This window comes from Capricornis sumatraensis, chromosome 2 (genome assembly GCF_032405125.1).
Source record: "Capricornis sumatraensis isolate serow.1 chromosome 2, serow.2, whole genome shotgun sequence".
In the NCBI taxonomy this organism is placed as follows: Eukaryota; Metazoa; Chordata; class Mammalia; order Artiodactyla; family Bovidae; genus Capricornis; species Capricornis sumatraensis.
The window spans coordinates 186,521,328-186,540,739 of NC_091070.1; the positions used below are offsets into that span (position 1 = coordinate 186,521,328).

The window sequence follows — 19,412 nt, forward strand, 5'->3', positions numbered from 1 at the left end:
TGTGGGATTTTGTTCCCTGTCCAGGGATCATGCCTGGGTCCATGGCAGTGGAAGCCTAGTCCTAATCACTGAAGTGCCAGGGAGTTCCCCCTCACCGAAACTCCAAGGGAGGAACAGTTTTCTACCTTTCACAGCTGGGGAGCTTAGGCTCCAAGACAAGTAAAGCAACTATTCTGAGATCTCAGTTGTCAATCACAGAGTTAAGATGACTCCGGAACTAGTGTTCACTTCTCCATATCTAGTCCCTGACTCAGAGTGACTTTTTTATCACCTAGAACCTGTTGAGAGAGGGGACATTCTCTTGTGATTAAACAGATACTATGCACTAAGAAGTCCATGCTTGAGAGGTTAGTCTTCAACTAAACATCTCTGACTTCTCTGGTGAGTCACATGTGCTGAATTCTCTCCATTCACTAAATTCTAAGATGCTTAAGATAAGAGACCTTTGTTTACTTTATTATATTTTTATGCATTATTCGCAGGTCACATAAGCTCACTCAATTTAAGTAAGTTGAACATATGAATGGGTTTTATCGTGAATGTCTATGTCCTCTGGTGGATTTAGTGGAAGTCTAGATGCAGCCCAAGATGCACATTCAGACACACAGCTTCCACTCATTACAAGCCTCCCCTCCGCACTCCCCTGGACCCCCGTCGCAGCTCCGCACATTCTCCATCCAGGACACATAGACAAGTACATACCCAACTGTGACTCTTCTATTTTTCAGATTGTGAAGAAATATGGGAGTATTATTAGGCTGGATTTTGGTGCAATTCATTCCATTCTTATAACTGGATTGCCCTATATCAAAGAAGCCCTTGTCTACCAGGAACAAAACTTTGTAAACCGCCCCATGTTACCTATTCAGAAACGTATCTTTAACAATAAAGGTAAGTTCCATGACCAAAATAAGAAGCATATATTTGATATTCCTGTGGCCTCTGAAAGTGTTTCCAACACTCCCAGGACCAGGCCCCTCATAGAATCTCTGCCCCTCAAGGAAACTGAGTGGCCCCATTTCTTGTTGAAGTCACCTCCTCAGGGAACCTGGCCGGGTCAGCTCTAATGTCAGGGATTTGGGAGAAGTGGCATCACCTGCATGAATTCACTCTGGATGTTTTGATAAATAAGTATCCTCATCACTCAGTGATGTGATGTGTTTTTTTAAGAAGAAGAAAGGCAATGCTGTGTTCTCAGTCTCTCTTCTATTTTCTCATTCAAATCTTCAAATCTTGTCGCCTAGGAAAATATGTAGATCAGCTTCCTCCTACTGACTTTGTGATCCCTTCTTGCCTCTAATTCCTTGTGCGCTGTTATTAAAGCTGTGCCTCACAAAGTATCTCGAGCTTTCTGTCAGTGGGAGAGTTTGGCATGAATACTTAAAAAGATCATAAAATAAACTTGGTAAATGAACTTATCTTTTCAAAACTCTGAATGGAAAGCTAAAATCTATTCTTCTACCAAAGCACTCTTTTTTTCCCCCAGGGCTTTCTCGATTCCTCTTTGAAATATTGCATCTATTAACTCTATGTCTCTATTTATTCTATGTCTGTAATGTGAACCTAGTAGCTGGCTCTAGTGATAAAACAGTGAGCAGAACAGACAGAATCCTTGGTTTTCTATAACTTACAAGTGATTAAAAAAGATGGTATCAATTACACAAATAATTTAATGCTATGAGTGTTATGAAGTGTTACGAAGAGTAGGGTTCATCTGTTACGGGTATGTAATCTAGTCCTGAGACTCAGGAAAAGCTAATGAAGTTAAAGACAAGTAATAAAGTGAAGAAGCAATCCAGAAATCCAGTGATGAAGCAATCTGGAATAGAATCTGAAAAGTCTCTCAAGTGGGAAGAAGGACAGTGAACTGAGGAATTGAAAGGGGGCCAGTGTAGTACACACAGGGATTAAATGGAGATAATTAAGTGGAGGTAAAGCTGGGGAGTTTGGCCAGAAACAGTTCATGCAAATTCTTGTTAAGGATGTTGTTTTTATCCTGATAACAATGGAGGCTCCTGAATGGTTTCAGTAGAGAAAGGAATCACCATATTTACATTGTATATTTTAGAGACTTATCTAAGCTGCAATGTCAAGAACGGAATAAAAGGCTCAAGAAACTATGGAGTCTTGGAGGTTAGAGAAGGTGGTGGCCTGGATGAGGGAGGTGGCAAGAAATGATAGCACAGTAGGTCAGACCAGGAAGGTGACTGGGAAGATACATGGATTTAAGCTACTCGGGAGGCAAATCCAACAGGACATGATGACCTAGACAGAGGGAGAATGAGGTGCCGAGGTAGACACCCAAATGGGTTGGTATAGGAAAGAATGGACATGTGAAGGAGGACAGATGTCGGCTGGCCTGGGTGGGGAGTTATATGGAGCAAACCATGAATTCAGCCATTGATGTGCTGAGGGTGAAGCCAGGAGAGACAAGCAGCAGGGAATTGTGTATGTACCTGAAGCTGAGAGACAGTAGCACATGTTAACTCTCAGTAGATGTCATTTGAAATTTTGGAGTGGAGATTTCCTAGAAATGGAGGACAGGGTAAGAAAAGAAGAGGCTTCAGACCTAATCTTGAAGAGCTCCATCATTTCAAAATTGAATCAAAGAAGATAAGTTAACCAAAGGTATGATAATTTCTCTGAAGTCAGAGAATTAGCAGAAAAATCTGGAGAGTGTGATGTTATGGGCTCCATTGGCAGAGAGTGTTTCAAGAAGAAAGCATCTCATGCTGCTGAGACATCAAGATGAGGCTGAAAAGGATCCTGGATTGAACAGTAAGAAAAGCTGTTCCATTAAGATGGTGGAAGCCCAAGGGAGATATTAGAAGGAGTTGAGGTGTGAGATGAAATGAAGAAATAAGAGGACAGTGGCCTCACCAGTGTTATAAAATAAATACTGTTATATGACAGCATATTAAGACGTATTCTTTTTCCTTTTTCTGTGGTATTCTTTCTGCACAGTGTTCACATTTATTTGTTTTCTTAGGTGATTTATTTATCTTTTTAAGATCTTTTCTCCTTATGAGGGTTGATTTTGTCTAATCCATAAATTCGTACTTAGTATGTAGCACAGCAAATTCTTAAATGTGGTTATGTGACAAGTAATCAGAGTGTGGGTTTTGGAGTCAGGAAGACTTGAATTTGAATGCATGTTCAGGTGCATACTAAGTCTATGACTTTGTAGAGTGTAGATTTATCCTTTGAGCCTCATTTTTCTCATGATCAAAATTGGGAGGCTGATTTGTCAGTAATGGTTATACTTACATCAGAGAGATTCTATGAGTACTAAATTGCATAATGCATTAAAAATGCTAATGTGCCCAGCATTGCAAGCAATCAGTAAATTCAAGCCATTATGTCCATTGCTTAGGGATTATTTCTCTGAATAATTTTCAAGTGCCTTAAAGTGCTTCTCCTTCCTTCCTTCTGATGTGTTATCACCCATGGACCTTGTTGCCTTGCTTTTCATAACATTGTATTCATTTTCCCAGGCTTGATCAGGTCCAATGGCCAGGTATGGAAAGAGCAAAGAAGGTTCACCCTGACAACTCTGAGGAACTTCGGTTTAGGAAGGAAGAGCTTAGAGGAACGCATTCAGGAAGAACTCACCTACCTCATCCAGGCAATAGGAGAGGAGAACGGTGAGCGGGTCGTAGGACAGATGCAGGGACTGTGGTTCATGCTTTCACTAACCAGAAGCTCATCAATACCTACATGTCTGTCCTAATATCAGCACTTTGTAGGGTACTCGGGTCGTAGTCTTGGTGGTGGTTCTATCGTCTTTATGTCATACATCATATAGAGTAGACTTTTATTGGAATGAAAAAGAAACCTATCTGAAGGCTCCATCTCTTCTCCTGCCTCCAGGACAGCCTTTTGACCCTCACTTCATAATCAACAATGCCGTTTCCAATATTATTTGCTCCATCACCTTTGGGGAGCGGTTTGACTACCAGGATGATCAGTTCCAGGAGCTGCTGAGGCTGCTGGATGAGATCTTGTGTATACAGGCATCAGTGTGCTGCCAGGTAAAACAGTTCACATTTCATGTCATGAAAAAAATATTGGGTTGACGTCAGAATCAAATGAGATGGAGTCACTCTTTCCTTTTTAGCTGAAATCTAATCTTTTTCAACACAAGCTTATTTGAAATCAATCTCTTAATTTTACTGTTTTGGGATAATATTGTTTAATATTTACTTTAGACAAAGAAAATTTCCAACATTCATATAAAGTACCAAACTTTACAGGACAAACCATGTATGCACTTGTGTTTTTTTCCTTGGAAAACATAACATTGCCATCACTTTTGAGTTTCTCCTATGCATTTCCTCCCTATTTCCACACCTGCCTGATCCTCACATGTGTGCTTCTGTGCCTGGCTCTTCCTTGGCCCATTGCTTTGAGATTCATTTCTTAGTTGCTCTTCTTTTACTCTGCATAGTTTTCACTGCATGAACATGACGCTGATTTTTATTCTCTTGAAAAACACTATGAGGTTGATGAACACTTGGGGAATGTTATGAATAAATCTGCCATGAACATTCTTGTTCAGTCATTCCTGTGGACACACCTACTCCTTTCTCTTGCATATACCCCTGGACATAAAAATGTTTATAGCCGTCCAAGTGGTTATACAATTTACATTCCTATCTACACATGATATTATCAGTTTCCGAAACTTGTGAGATATGGCTTTAAGGGATTCAAACCTCACCCCTTCATTAGTAGTCCCTGGCCTCCCCTTTCATCCTGCTAGGGTTTTGAGCCTGTCCAAACCCCTGCTCAACTCATTGGCCCCTCAGCCCCCTTACTCGGTTTGGAAGACACTTCTAGGGGAAAATCAGATCCAAGTGTTCAAGTAAATGCTTGAGTATCTAGAGTAGGATTTACTTGCATTCATTTTTAACAAACAACATTGCCTGGAAGTTTATGGAATCTCACCAAAGTGGAATAAGAAGTTAGCATGAATCCTAGCTCAGTAAAGGAGTATAGAATATGCCTGCAGTGCAAGAGACGCTGGAGACTTGGGTTCGACTCCTGGGTCAGAAGGTCCCCTGGAGAAGGAAATGGCAACCCACCTCAGTGTTCTTGCCTGAGAAATCCCATGGACAGGGGAGCCTGGTGGGCTACAGTCCATGGGGTCACAAGAGTCAGACATGACTTGAGTGACTAAAAAAAAATGAATCCTAGTATGGTAAAGAGGTATAATGAATGTGAGCTATTATAATTTTTATTGTTAATGTTATTTTTGAAAAACATTCTGTATTTTCATCTCTAATCTCAGTAATTCCATTTTCTACCCTTTTAGGAAGTCTGAGACCTCACTGAGTACCTTGTGGAGTATTCCCACTGAAAAGAAATTCCTGGGATGGTTGGATGGGGTAGTAGGTCAGGGGTAAGGGCAGGGGTACTAGCATTTTTAGAAACACAGAGTAGTTCAGCAACTTTGATGGACAATTGCACACACTTTATCTGAGTTAATTATTTAAACAATTCTTTAAGGATGAAATGAAGTATCCTGACATATACAAGCAGATATGGGAATGTGTAAGCAAAACTGCATAGTGGTCTACTGACTCTCCATTATGTGCTCTAATGATCTCATGTGATTGTTCATGAAAATAACCCTGGTGCCCCAATGTCATGACAAATTACATCACCATCATTATCATCATTATTATTGTCCCCCAAATTTGTGAAAGCAGCAGAGCTAATAGTCACGTCTCTTTCATTGTAAGTCAAGGAAATTTTCCATTATGTTGTGCTATCAATTTTATACTAGACAGTATTAGAGAAAATATATCCAAAAGTCACTTAATTTTATTTTATTTTATTTAGAATACATCATAATGGGCAGATAATCAAATACATTTCTATTTTTAACATAGATGGCTAGCTAGCTAGACAGTGGTAGTCTACAATACATCATAACGGGCAGATAATCAAATACATTCCTATTTTTAACACAGATGGCTAGCTAGCTAGACAGCGGTATTCTACATACACACACACACACACACACACACACATGCTAGAGACAATTGCCATGAAAAAAAAATAAAGCAAAATAAAGGGAATGGAGAAAGGGCTCCAGAGATGCTGCTACTTAGAGGATTATCAGGGTGAATTAAATAAAAGGCTAGTGTTGTACAGATTCCAGAGGAAGATCAATTGTGATTGGAAGAATAGCAAATGCAAAGGACTACATATTGTCATCCTTGACGTTATCACAGAGACCAATGGGGATGGGCTAGAAAGACTGAGAGAGAGTTAAGATGGCAGTGAGTGACAGGCAGCAGAGAAAGGGACACGAGGGTGAGGGGTCAGGACACGTACAGCTCCAGGCCAGGAGGAGGATGTAGAATTTGTCTAAACATCTTCAAAAGTCACCAGAATATTGAGGAATAAACAGTGAAACATTCTATTAAACTGTTAAAGGATCCCTCAGGCTGCTCAGTAGAAGAAAGACTGAGAAGGGGGTTAAGGAGAGAATCAGGAAATGTGTTGGAGGCTTTACAGAATCCAGGTAAGAAATGGTGGTGATTTTTACTAAACTGAAAAATGCATAGAGTAGTGAGAAGTGGTTCAAAATTGGCTATATTTTGAATGGAGGCCAGAGGGGAAAGAAGAGGATTGAGGCAGAGAAGACGAGTCAAGGGTGACACCAAGGGTCAAGTGGCAGTAAGGAAGAGACATAGAATGTGGAACACTGTCTCACCCCCTTGTCCACTGACTGTTTTGTTTTCTCCATCAGCTCTACAATGCCTTTCCAAGAATAATGCATTTCCTTCCGGGATCCCACCAAACTCTCTTTCGTAAATGGGAGAAACTGAAAATGTTTGTTGCTAATGTGATTGAAAACCACAGGAAAGACTGGAATCCTGCTGCAGCAAGAGACTTCATTGATGCTTACCTCCAGGAAATAGAAAAGGTGAGGGGACCTGGGTGTTTACCTGAGGAGTGTTCTTAGAGAGCACATGGGGGGATTCTGGTTTCTTATTGCTGCTGTAACAAGTCACCACAAACTTGGGGGCTGCAAACAACCAGGGCCCCTTCCTCCATCTTCGAAGCCATTGATGTAGCTTCTTCTCTGCCCCTATCCTCACATCTTCTCTTTATGTTCTACTTACTTCCCCTTATAGACTCTTGTGACTATAATGGTACACTGGGATAATCTAGAATAATCCTCCCGTATCAAGATCCTTAACTTCATCATATCTGCAAAGCTCCATCTGTCAAAAAGTATTCACCCATTCTAGAGATTAAGACATTCATATGTTTGTGAGTCATTATTCAGTCTATCACAGGAGAGAAAAAATAGAGGCAATATTTCATAGTATGTACAAATATCATTCACTCAGAACTGATGATACAATTAGAAATAAAGATATTTGTTAAAGAGTATTTGGCTTGTGTGCATGCTCAGTCACTAAGTCATGTCCAGCTCTTTGTGACCTCATGGTCTGTATGCTACCAGGCTCTACTGTTCATGAAATTTCCCAAACAAGAATGCTGGAGAGGGTAGCCATTTCAACCTCCAGGGGATCTCCTCATGTCTCCTACATTGCAGGCAGATTCTCTCCCTGGGAAGCCCATTTGACTTGAAATCTTTGGAAAGGCCAAATACTGCCTTTAGTAGTCTATGCTATTCTCTACCCATATGTGAAAGAGCTGTACACAGAGGAAAATGAGGCATTGTTTTATTCTTACTTGTCAATACCCAGTCTCTTACACTTTTCTCGAACTCCCCAGTTCAGTTCAGTTCAGTTCAGTTCACTCAATTGTGTCCGACTCTTCTGCGACCCCATGAATCGCAGCACACCAGGCCTCCCTGTCCATCAACAACTCCCGGAGTTCACTCAGACTCACGTCCATCGAGTCAGTGATACCATCCAGCCATCTCATCCTCTGTCGTCCCCTTCTCTTCCTGCCCCCCAATCCCTCCCAGCATCAGAGTCTTTTCCAGTGAGTCAGCTCTTCACATGAGATAGCCTAAGTACTGGAGTTTCAGCTTCAGCATCATTCCCTCCAAAGAAATCCCAGGGCTGATCTCCTTTAGGATGGACTGGTTGACTCTGCTTGCAGTCCAAGGTACTCTCAAGAGTCTTCTCCAACACCACAGTTCAAACGCATCAAATCTTCGGTGCTCAGCTTTCTTCACAGTCCAACTCTCACATCCATACATGACCACTGGAAAAACCATAACCTTGACTAGACAGACCTTTGTTAGCAAAATAATGTCCCTGCTTTTCAATATTCTATCTAGGTTGGTCATAACTTTTCTTCCAAGGAGTAAGCGTCTTTGAAATTCATGGCTGCAGTCACCATCTGCAGTGATTTTGGAGCCCAAAAAACTAAAGTCTGACACTGTTTCCACTGTTTCCCCATCTATTTCCCATGAAGTGGTGGGACCAGATGCCATGATCTTCGTTTTCTGAATGTTGAGCTTTAAGCCAACTTTTTCACTCTCCATTTCACTTTCATCAAGAGGCTTTTTAGTTCCTCTTCACTTTCTGCCATAAGGGTAGTGTCATCTGCATACCTGAGGTTATTGATATTTCTCCCGGCAATCTTGATTCCAGCTTGTGTTTCTTCCAGTCCAGCGTTTCTCATGATGTACTCTGCATAAAAGTTAAATAAGCAGGGTGGCAATATACAGCCTTGACATACTCCTTTTCCTATTTGGAACCATCTGTTGTTCCATGTCTAGTTCTAACTGTTGCTTCCTGACCTGCATGTAGCTTTCTCAAGAGGCAGGTCAGGTGGTCTGGTATTCCCATCTCTTTCAGAATTTTCCACGGTTTGTTGTGATCCACACAGTCAAAGGTTTTGACATAGTTAATAAAGCAGAAAGAGATGTTTTTCTGGAACTCGCTTGCTTTTTCGATGATCCAGTGGATGTTGGCAATTTGATCTCTGGTTCCTCTGCCTTTTCTAAAACCAGCTTGAACATCTGGAAGTTCACGGTTCATGTATTGCTGAAGCCTGGCTTGGAGAATTTTGAGCATTAGCTCCCCAGTACAGAACATAAAAGTGAAATTGAGTGTGATGCCCAGGGTTTAGCCTCAAGTGGGAGGGACTTTTGCCTTCCTCCCTCATTCCCATGTCATCCACTTTTCAGTATTATTTGCAAAAAGCATGAAAAAGGTCAAATTGGATGTCTATCCTTTAACATAGTGAATCCCCTGGTTAATGTTCACCATTGCATATTGGACTCATTAGATAGTTTATTCGGAGAAGGCAATGGCACCCCACTCCAGTACTCTTGCCTGGAAAATCCCATGGACTGGGGAGCCTGGTGGGCTGCCGTCTATGGGGGTCAGACACAGTCAGACATGACTGAAGCGACTTAGCAGCAGCAGCAGCAGATTGTTTATTCCTCCCCTGGAGTTGAAAGAACGACACATTTTTTCTGTCTCCTCTATTTCACCTTATTGTTAGAACATTCATAGAAGCATTGATTGCTCCTGAAAGGAGGAGACTTCACTTGCTATGAGGTGTGCAGCTTTGGACGGCACACAGGGCAACACTGACTCATCGAATCTTCTGGAGGAAGCTGGTAAAGATGCTGGAGTGCCATTCAGAATGGCTGTTGGGATCAGAGATGTTTAACTGGGGAGGCGTGAGGATTGTACTTTAGAGCAGTGCATTTTATTCTTTCTGGTGTCAGTAAAAGCATTTGTTGAGGATTTGTTATATGCCATTTCCTACTTACATAATCCATAATTCCACTTGATGGGTGAATATTGTTATTTATATTTTATGGAAAAAGCAACTGAATATAGACAAGTTTGTGTGTGTGTTAGTCACTCAGGTGTGTCAGACTCTGCAATCCCCTGGACTGTAGCCTGCCAGGCTCTTCTTCCATGAAAATTTCCAGGCAAGAATACTGGAGTGGGTTGCCATTTCCTTCTCCAGGGGATCTTCCTGACCCAGGGATCAAAGCCTGGTCTCTTGCATTTCAGTCAGATTCTTTACTATCTGAACCACCAGGGAAGCCCAACTAAGTTGTGGACCTTAGTTCAGGGCAGAGATGAAAGCCCTGGAGGAGCTGGGAGTTGAACCAAGGGCCTCGTGCATGCTAAGCACAAGCTCTACCACTGAGCTATACCCCAGTTACAGATAGGGTTAGTGGTTTAGGAACTTGATCAAGTTGTACACATAGTGAATGCTGTGGCTAATGTTGGAACTGAAGGCTGTTTTTCCAGTGAAATAACATGTGTGTATGTGTTTGTGTGTGCAGTCACTTAGTCTTGTCCAACTCTTGTGGTCCCATGGATATAGCCCACCAGGCTACATAGACAGAGGAGTCTGGTGGAATACAGTCCAAGGAATTTTTCTGGAGTATGGTGGGCTACAGTCTATGGTATTTTGCAGGCAAGAATACTGGAACAGGTTACCATTTCCTACTCCAGGGCCTCTTCCCAACCTAGGGATCAATCCAGTGTCTCTGCTGTCTCCTGCATTGGCAGGCAGATTTTTTACCACAAAACCCAGGATATTAATAGAGTCTCCCTAGTTGTGGTAGTAAAATAAATTAATTGACCCATTTCTGTCCACCAAAACTAACAAAAGCTTCCAGCACTTGAGCCGGAGGATGATAATGATACTGCAGTAATAAGTCTCTGCATCCTGGGGTGGCTAAAGGGAAAGTCATTTCTCCTGGCGGGGAGGAGGTGTCTCCTTCCCTGTTCTCTCTTGGGTGAAGCCCTGTGTGCTGTGGCAAATTAGAATCATCTAAAAAGTCAATAATCACTATGCTTTCTAGCATAAAGGCAATGCTACTTCGAGTTTCCATGACGAAAACCTCATCTACAGCACCCTGGACCTCTTCTTGGCTGGAACAGAGACAACTTCAACCACCCTGCGCTGGGGGTTGCTTTTCATGGCCATGTACCCCGAAATCCAAGGTGAGCACATCAGTGTGTGTGCCTGGACCAGGTCAGAGTGCTTCCGTAAATCAGTTCTTACATATCTTAATGTTCCTAAAAGGAAAGTTGATTTATCCTCACTAGTAAGATGAAACTAAGCTTCAACAAGCTTCAGGAACTCGCAGCAGAAACGTTGTTAAGCGAGAGTTTGGCACCAGATTTGTCTCACACCAGGGCCCACTTCTCACTCACCGCCCTGAAGAGCAGCCTGGAGAGCTCACTATAGCTTTAGCCATTTTTATCCTGGTTATCCCATTCCTTAGTTTAACCAGGCTTAAGGAAAATTATGGAATATTAGAATAATATAGCCTCCTCTTATTTCCCAGAAAAAGTCCAAGCTGAGATCGACAGGGTGCTCGGCCAATCACAGAAGGTGAGCACAGCAGCCCGCGAGTCCATGCCCTACACCAACGCTGTCATCCACGAGGTGCAGAGAATGGGAAACATCATCCCCATGAATGTGCCCAGGGAGGTGACAGAGGACACCACCCTGAATGGATACCACCTGGTCAAGGTAATTAGAGGCTCACTCACAGCCTCAGATCTCCAAGCTTATAGTTTTAAATGGTGTGAGTCCCAACTGAAAAGTGACATGTTTTCTTCTCTTAGGGAAACACTTATGGGGAGAGGTATTTTTGCTGGTGGAATACTAGATTTTTTCTTTCATTTGGGATATTTAGAAGTTTACTTCAAATATATGCTAATAAGTGTTCTGGAGGAGGAAGGGGATTCCTAGGTAAATGTGTTTATATGAAGACTGGGTTTTCTTTGCTACGAGATTGCTCAGTGTTCTTACTCCGTGATTGTGAATATCTCTGGGGATATAGCTGCAGAAATTCTCAGTCAGACTTTGCTAAGAGGTCCTTTTGTTTGCCTTGGGAGAGCTTCTCACAGGATAGGGACCTGCCAGACTTGTGTTGGAAAATTCTGCTTCTTAATCCTGGGGGCAGAAAATGTTGACTTATGAGGGACATGTGGGGCCACTTGAACCAAAATCACATTAGTACTGCTGTTTCTAACATAATATCCCCACAGGTATTATTTCCAGCGTTAACTTACAGCGCCTTGATGGGACTACCTCAAAAAGGAAAAAAATCCAAGCCTGTGTAGTATTAAATAACAGAAAAGAAGAGAAGGAAACCAATGCTTCCTTGGTTCCTAAAGCAGTCGGGACTATATAGATTCTTTCAAAATGTCTGATTAAGCCCTCAGAATATTTCTGCTATCTTCATTTTACAAATTTTAAATCCAGGCTCAGAGAGAGATTAATCTTGTTTAAGAATTCTCAGTTACAAAGTGACAAGAGTTGGGTTCCAGAAACAGACTTGTTCTGAGTCCCAGGCTCATCTTTGTTGTCTACACCATGTTCTCTCTATAAGAGTTGCTTTACTTTGACTTTATTTTTTTTAATTAGATAGATTTTATTTTATTATATTATTTTTTTAAAATATTAAATTTATTTATTTTAATTGGAAGTTAATTACTTTACAGTATTGTATTGGTTTTGCCATACATCAACATGAATCCACCACAGGTATACATGTGTTCCCCATCCTGAACCCCCCTCCCTCCTCCCTCCCTATACCATCCCTCTTGGTCATCTCAGTGCACCAGCCCCAAACATCCAGTATCATGCATCGAACCTGGACTGGTGATTCATGCCATATATGATATTATACATGTTTCAATGCCATTCTTCCAAATCATCCCACCCTCTCCCTCTCCCACAGAGTCCAAAAGACTGTTCTATACATCTGTGTCTCTTTTGCTGTCTCACATACAGGGTTATCATTACCATCTTTCTAAATTCCATATATATGCATTAGTACACCGTATTGGTGTTTTTCTTTCTGGCTTACTTCACTCTGTACAAGAGGCTCAGTTTCATCCACCTCATCAGAACTGATTCAAATGTATTCTTTTTAATGGCAGAGTAATACTCCATTGTGTATAAGTACCACAGCTTTCTTATCCATTCATCTGCTGATGGATATCTAGGTGGCTTCCATGTCTTGGCTATTATAAACAGTGCTGCGATGGGGTACGCGTGTCTCTTTCAGTTCTGGTTTCCTTAGTGTGTATGCCCAGCAGTGGGATTGCTGGGTCATAAGGCAGTTCTATTTCCAGTTTTTTAAGGAATCTACACACTGTTCTTCATAGTGGCTGTACTAGCTTGCATTCCCACCAAGAGTGTAAGAGGGTTCCCTTTTCTCCACACCCTCTCCAGCATTTATTGCTTTAGACTTTTGGATTGCAGCCATTCTGACTGGCCTGAAATGATACCTCATTGTGGTTTTTATTTGCATTTCTCTGATAATGAGTGATGTTGAGTATCTTTTCATGTGTTTGTTAGCCATCTGTATGTCTTCTTCGGAGAAATGTCTATTTAGTTCTTTGGCCCATTTCTTGATTGGGTCATTTATTTTTCTAGAATTAAGCTGTAGGAGTTGATTGTATATTTTTGAGATTAGTTGTTTATCAGTTGCTTCATTTGCTATTATTTTCTCCCATTCTGAAGGCTGTCTTTTCACCTTGCTTATAGTTTCCTTTGTCGTGCAGAAGCTTTTAATTTTAATTAGGTCCCATTTGTTTATTTTTGCTTTTACTTTCAGTATTCTGGGAGATGGGTCATAGAGGATCCTGCTGTGATGTATGTCGGAGAGTGTTTTGCCTATGTTCTCCTCTAGGAGTTTTATAGTTTCTGGTCTTACATTTAGATCTTTAATCCATTTTGAGTTTATTTTTGTGTATGATGTTAGAAAGTGTTCTAGTTTCATTCTTTTACAAGTGGTTGACCAGTTTTCCCAGCACCACTTGTTAAAGAGATTGTCTTTAATCCATTGTATATTCTTGCCTCCTTTGTCAAAGATAAGGTGTCCATAGGTATGTGGATTTATCTCTAGGCTTTCTATTTTGTTCCATTGATCTATATTTCTGTCTTTGTGCCAGTACCATACTGTCTTGATGACTGTGCCTTTGTAGTAGAGCCTGAAGTGAGGCAGGTTGATTCCTCCAGTTCCATTCTTCTTTCTCAAGATTGCTTTGGCTATTCTTTTTGTATTTCCATACAAATTGTGAAATTATTTGTTCTAGCTCTGTGAAAAATACCGTTGGTAGCTTGATAGGGATTGCATTGAATCTATAAATTGCTTTGGATAGTGTACTCATTTTCACTATATTGATTCTTCCAATCCATGAACATGGTATATTTCTCCATCTATTAGTGTCGTCTTTGATTTCTTTCACCAGTGTTTTATAGTTTTCTATATATAGGTCTTTAGTTTCTTTAGGTAGATATATTCCTAAGTATTCTTTTCGTTGTGATGGTGAATGGAATTGTTTCCTTAATTTCTCTTTCTATTTTCTCATTATTAGTGTATAGGAATGCAAGGGATTTCTGTGTGTTGATTTTATATTCTGCAACTTTACTATATTCATTGATGAGCTCTAGTAATTTTCTGGTGGAGTCTTTAGGGTTTTCTATGTAGAGGACCATGTCATCTGCAAACAGTGAGAGTTTTACTTCTTTTCCAATTTGCATTCCTTTTATTTCTTTTTCTGCTCTGATTGCTATGGCGCAAACTTCCAAAACTGTATTGAATAGTAATGGTGAAAGTGGGCACCCTTGTCTTGTTCCTAACTTTAGGGGAAATGCTTTCAATTTTTCACCATTGAGGATAATGTTAGCTGTGGGTTTGTCATATATAGCTTTTATTATTTTGTTGAGGTATGTTCCTTCTATTCCTGCTTTCTGGAGAGTTTTTATCATAAATGGATGTTGAATTTTGTCAAAGGCTTTCTCTGCATCTATTGAGATAATCACATGGTTTTTATTTTACAATGTTTTAATGTTGTGTATTACACTGATTGACTTGCAGATATTGAAGAATCCTTGCATCCCTGGGATAAAGCCCACTAGGTCACAGTGTATGATCTTTTTAATGTGTGGTTGGATTCTGATGGCTAGAATTTTGTTAAGGATTTTTGCATCTATGTTCATCAGTGATATTGGCCTGTAGTTTTCTTTTTTTGTGGCATCTTTGTCAGGTTTTGGTATTAGGGTGATGGTGGCCTCATAGAATGAGTTTGGAAGTTTACTTTCCGCTGCAATTTTCTGGAAGAGTTCGAGTAGGATAGGTGTTAGCTCTTCTCTAAATTTTTGGTAGAATTCAGCTGTGAAGCCATCTGGCCCTGGGCTTTTGTTTGCTGGAAGATTTCTGATTACAGTTTCATTTCCGTGCTTGTGATGGGTCTGTTAAGATTTTCTATTTCTTCCTGGTTCCGTTTTGGAAAGTTGTACTTTTCTAAGAATTTGTCCATTTCTTCCAAGTTGTCCATTTTATTGGCATATAATTGCTGATAGTAGTCTCTTATGATCCTTTGTATTTCTGTGTTGTCTGTTGTGATCTCCCCATTTTCATTTCTAATTGTATTGATTTGATTTTTCTCCCTTTGTTTCTTGATGAGTCTGGCTAATGGTTTGTCAAATTTATTTATTGAGTTTGACTTTAGAAGAGTCTCCCTGCAATTGTTCACAGTGGTTCTCTGTTAAATTCCTTGTGTTCACCGAGGAAATTCTGCTTTGTCTCTGCCTGGCTCTCTTAGGATCTCAGCAGACAGCTCTGCTGTGCCCCCTAGTGTCCTCTCTCTACACTGCACATTCACAGTCTGCTTTCTCACCACCTTGGTCCATCTCTGGGGATACATTGCAGTTGGTGTTAGTCCCTCTGTGTGTGGAACCTGGGGTTGATCTCAAGGCAAGAACACAGGAGCATCTCCCGTGGGCTCCCCTTGGTCTCTGTCCCTACAGAGCCTGTAAATTCAGCTATTCCTGCAGCAACTGCGTTTTCGATGTTCTTGCTGACTGACCATCTTGTGTGTGAAATATGAGGTCTAAAGGTTTTCACAGGTGATCTTTGCATATTCACAGCAATATACTTAACTGCAAAGAACTATCCTAACTCAAAAGATTCATTCCAACAGATTTTTTCTGATGTAATGTTCTATGAGACCCAGCGAACCAACTGAATCTGATTTTTATTGTATTTTATTTATTTTAATTTGAACATAATTACTTTAAAATATTGTGGTGGTTTTTGCCATACATCAACATGGATCAGCCACAGGTGCACATGTGTCCCCCCTATCCTGAGCCCCCCTCCCACCTCCCTCCCCACCCCATCCCTCAGGGTTGTCCCAGGACACCAGCTTTGAGTGTCCTGCTTCATGCATCGAACTTATACTGGTCATGCGTTTTACATATGGTAATATACATGTTTCAATGCTATTTTCTCCAATCATCCCACCTTCACCTTTCCCACTGAGTCCAATAATCTGTTCTTTATGTCTGTGTCTCTTTTGCTGCCTTGCATATAGGATGGTCATTACCATCTTTCTAAATTCCACATATATGCATTCATATACTGTATTGCTGTTTTCCTTTCTGACTTACTTCGCTTTGTATAATAGGCTCCAGTTCCATCCACCTCATTAGAACTGACTCAAATGTGTTCTTCTTTATAGCTGAGTAATAGTCCATTGTGTATAGTACCAGAACTTTCTTATCCATTCATCTGCCAATGGACATCTAGGTTGCTTCCTTGTCCTAGCTATTGTGAACAGTGCTGCAGTGAACATTGGAGTAAATTTGTCTCTTTCAATTCTGGTTTCCTCTGTATGTAACTGAGCAGTGGCATTGCTGGGTCATACGGCAGAATGGAACTGGAGGAATCAACTTTCCTGACTTCAGCCTATTACTACCAAGCTACAATCATCAAGACAGTATGGTACTGGCCAAAGACAGAAGTATAGATCAACAGAACAAAATAAAAAGCCCAGGGATAAATCCATGGATCCCTTATCTTTGAGAAGGCAAAAATATACAAGGGAGAAAAGACTATCTCTTTAACAGGTGGTGCTGGGAAAACTGGTGAACCACCTGTAAAAGAATGAAACTAGAACACTTTCTAACAGCATACAGAAAAATAAACTCAAAATGAATTAAAGATCTAAATGTAAGACCAGAAACTATGAAACTCTTAGAGGAAAACATAAGCAGAACACTCTCTGACATAAATCACAGCAAGATCCTCTATGACCCACTTCCCAGAGTAATAGAAATAAAAACAAAAATAAACAAATGGGACCTAAGTAAACTTAAAAGCTTTTGCACAATGAAGGAAACTATAAGCAAGGTTAATAAAGCAGCCTTCAGAATGGGGGAAAATAATAGCAAATGAAACAACTGACAAAGAATACATCTCCAAAATATACAAGCAGCTCATGTAGCTCAATAACAGAGAAACAAACAACTCAATCAAAAAGTAGGCCAAAGAACTAAACAGACATTTCTCCAAAGAAGACATACAGATGGCTAATAAACACATGAAAAAAATGCTCAACATCACTCATTTTTAGAGAAATGCAAATCAAAACCATAGTGAGGTATCATCTCACACCGGTCAGAGTGGCCACCATTAAAAATTCTATAGACAATAAATGCTGGAGAGGGTGTGGAGACAAGGGAACCATCTTACACTGATACAGCCACTATGGAGAAGTGTGGGGATTCCTTACCCTGACTTTTGGTAGCAACTAAAGTCTCCCTGGAGGATGTCCTTTGCAGTGCTTCTCTACAAGCCCCAACATGGGAGCTCTGAAGTACTGGCTGCCAGGGTCAGGATGCACCCCTCTATTAGCAAGTGAAACTGACTGAAAACAAGAGAAAAGAAGATAAGGTCATGGATGCTGAGGAAAGCCAGGTACTTGACCAAGGATACAGAATAAAAGCGATCCTCAATTTGTGTAAGATTTAGGTCCCACAAAGCTGGCCTTGTTGATTAGTTCACGATGATGAAATAGAAGGACATCAACTTAACTCTTCTTATGTAAACACAAAAATCACAATTATCTACTGGGTGCTCAGTCGATCAGTCATGTCCAACTCTTTAAGACCCCATGGACTGTACCCCACTAGGCTTTTCTGTCCATGGGATTTTCTAGGCAAGATTACTGGAGTGGATTGCCATTTCCTTCTCCAGGGATCTGCTGAATAACCATTAACAAAACTGCTAAAACTTGTCAAAAAAGACACCCTAATTCCAGTTTTTTAAGGAATCTCCACACTGTTCTCCATAGTGACTGTACTAATTTGCATTCCCACCAACAGTGTAAGAGGGTTCCCTTTTCTCCACACCGTCTCGAGCATTTATTGCCTGCAGACTTTTGGATAGCAGCCATTCTGACTGGCATGCAATGGTACCTCATTGTGGTTTTGATTTGCATTTCCCTGATAATGAGTGATGTTGAACATCTTTTCATGTGTTTGGATAAGAAAGCTGTGGTACATATACACAATGGAATATTCAGTTCAGTTCAGTCGCTCAGTCGTGTCTGACTCTTTGACCCTATGAATTGCAGCACGCCAGGCCTCCCTGTCCATCACCAACTCCTGGAGTTCACTCAGATTCATGTTCATTGAGTCAGTGATGCCATCCAGCCATCTCATCCTCTGTCGTCCCCTTTTCCTCCTGCCCCAAATCCCTCCCAGCATCAAAGATTTTTCCAGTGAGTCAACTCTTCACATGAGGTGGCCAAAGTACTGGAGTTTCAGCTTTAGCATCATTCCTTCCAAAGAAATCCCAGGGCTGATCTCCTTCAGAATGGACTGGTTGGATCTCCTTGCAGTCCAAGGGACTCTCAAGAGTCTTCTCCAACACCACAGTTCAAACGCATCAATTCTTTGGCGCTCAGCCTTTTTCACAGTCCAACTCTCACATCCATACATGACCACTGGAAAAACCGTAGCCTTGACTAGACGGACCTTGGTCAGCAAAGTAATGTCTCTGCTTTTGAATATGCTATCTAGGTTGGTCATCACTTTTCTTCCAAGGAGTAAGCATCTTTTAATTTCATGGCTGCAGTCACCGTCTGCAGTGAGTTTGGAGCCCCCCAAAATAAAGTCTGACACTGTTTCCACTATTTCCCCATCTATTTCCCATGAAGTGATGGCACCGGATGCCATGATCTTCATTTTCTGAATGTTGAGCTTTAAGCCAGCTTTTTCACTCTCCTCTTTCACTTTCAACAAGAAGCTTTGTAGTTCCTCTTCACTTTCTGCCATAAGGGTGGTGTCATCTGCATATCTGAGGTTATTGATATTTCTCCCAGCAATCTTGATTCCAGCTTGTGTTTCTTCCAGCCCAGCGTTTCTCATGATGTTCTCTGCATAAAAGTTAAATAAGCAGGGTGACAATATACAGCCTTGACATACTCCTTTCCCTGTTTGGAACCAGTCTGTTGTTCCATGTCCAGTTCTAACTGTTGCTTCCTGACCTGCATACAGATTTCTCAAGAGGCAGGTCAGGTGGTCTGGTATTCCCATCTCTTTCAGAATTTTCCACAGTTTATTGTGATCCACACAGTCAAAGGCTTTGGCATAGTCAATAAAACAGAAATAGTTACTCAGCCATTAAA

At 41.0% G+C, this 19,412-nt stretch overlaps 1 protein-coding gene across 3 annotated transcripts in view; it reads left to right on the plus strand.

The window, feature by feature from the left end:
- The window catches only part of LOC138072513 (cytochrome P450 2J2-like), a 53,223-nt gene that overhangs the window by 21,142 nt on the left and 12,669 nt on the right, over positions 1-19,412 (plus strand). For all 3 annotated transcript variants that reach the window (XM_068963554.1, XM_068963541.1, XM_068963549.1), the window contains 6 exons: positions 729-891; positions 3,495-3,644; positions 3,871-4,031; positions 6,761-6,937; positions 10,775-10,916; positions 11,264-11,451. In XM_068963554.1, the coding sequence (XP_068819655.1) occupies positions 729-891; positions 3,495-3,644; positions 3,871-4,031; positions 6,761-6,937; positions 10,775-10,916; positions 11,264-11,451 (981 nt within the window). The remainder of the gene's footprint in view (positions 1-728; positions 892-3,494; positions 3,645-3,870; positions 4,032-6,760; positions 6,938-10,774; positions 10,917-11,263; positions 11,452-19,412) is intronic.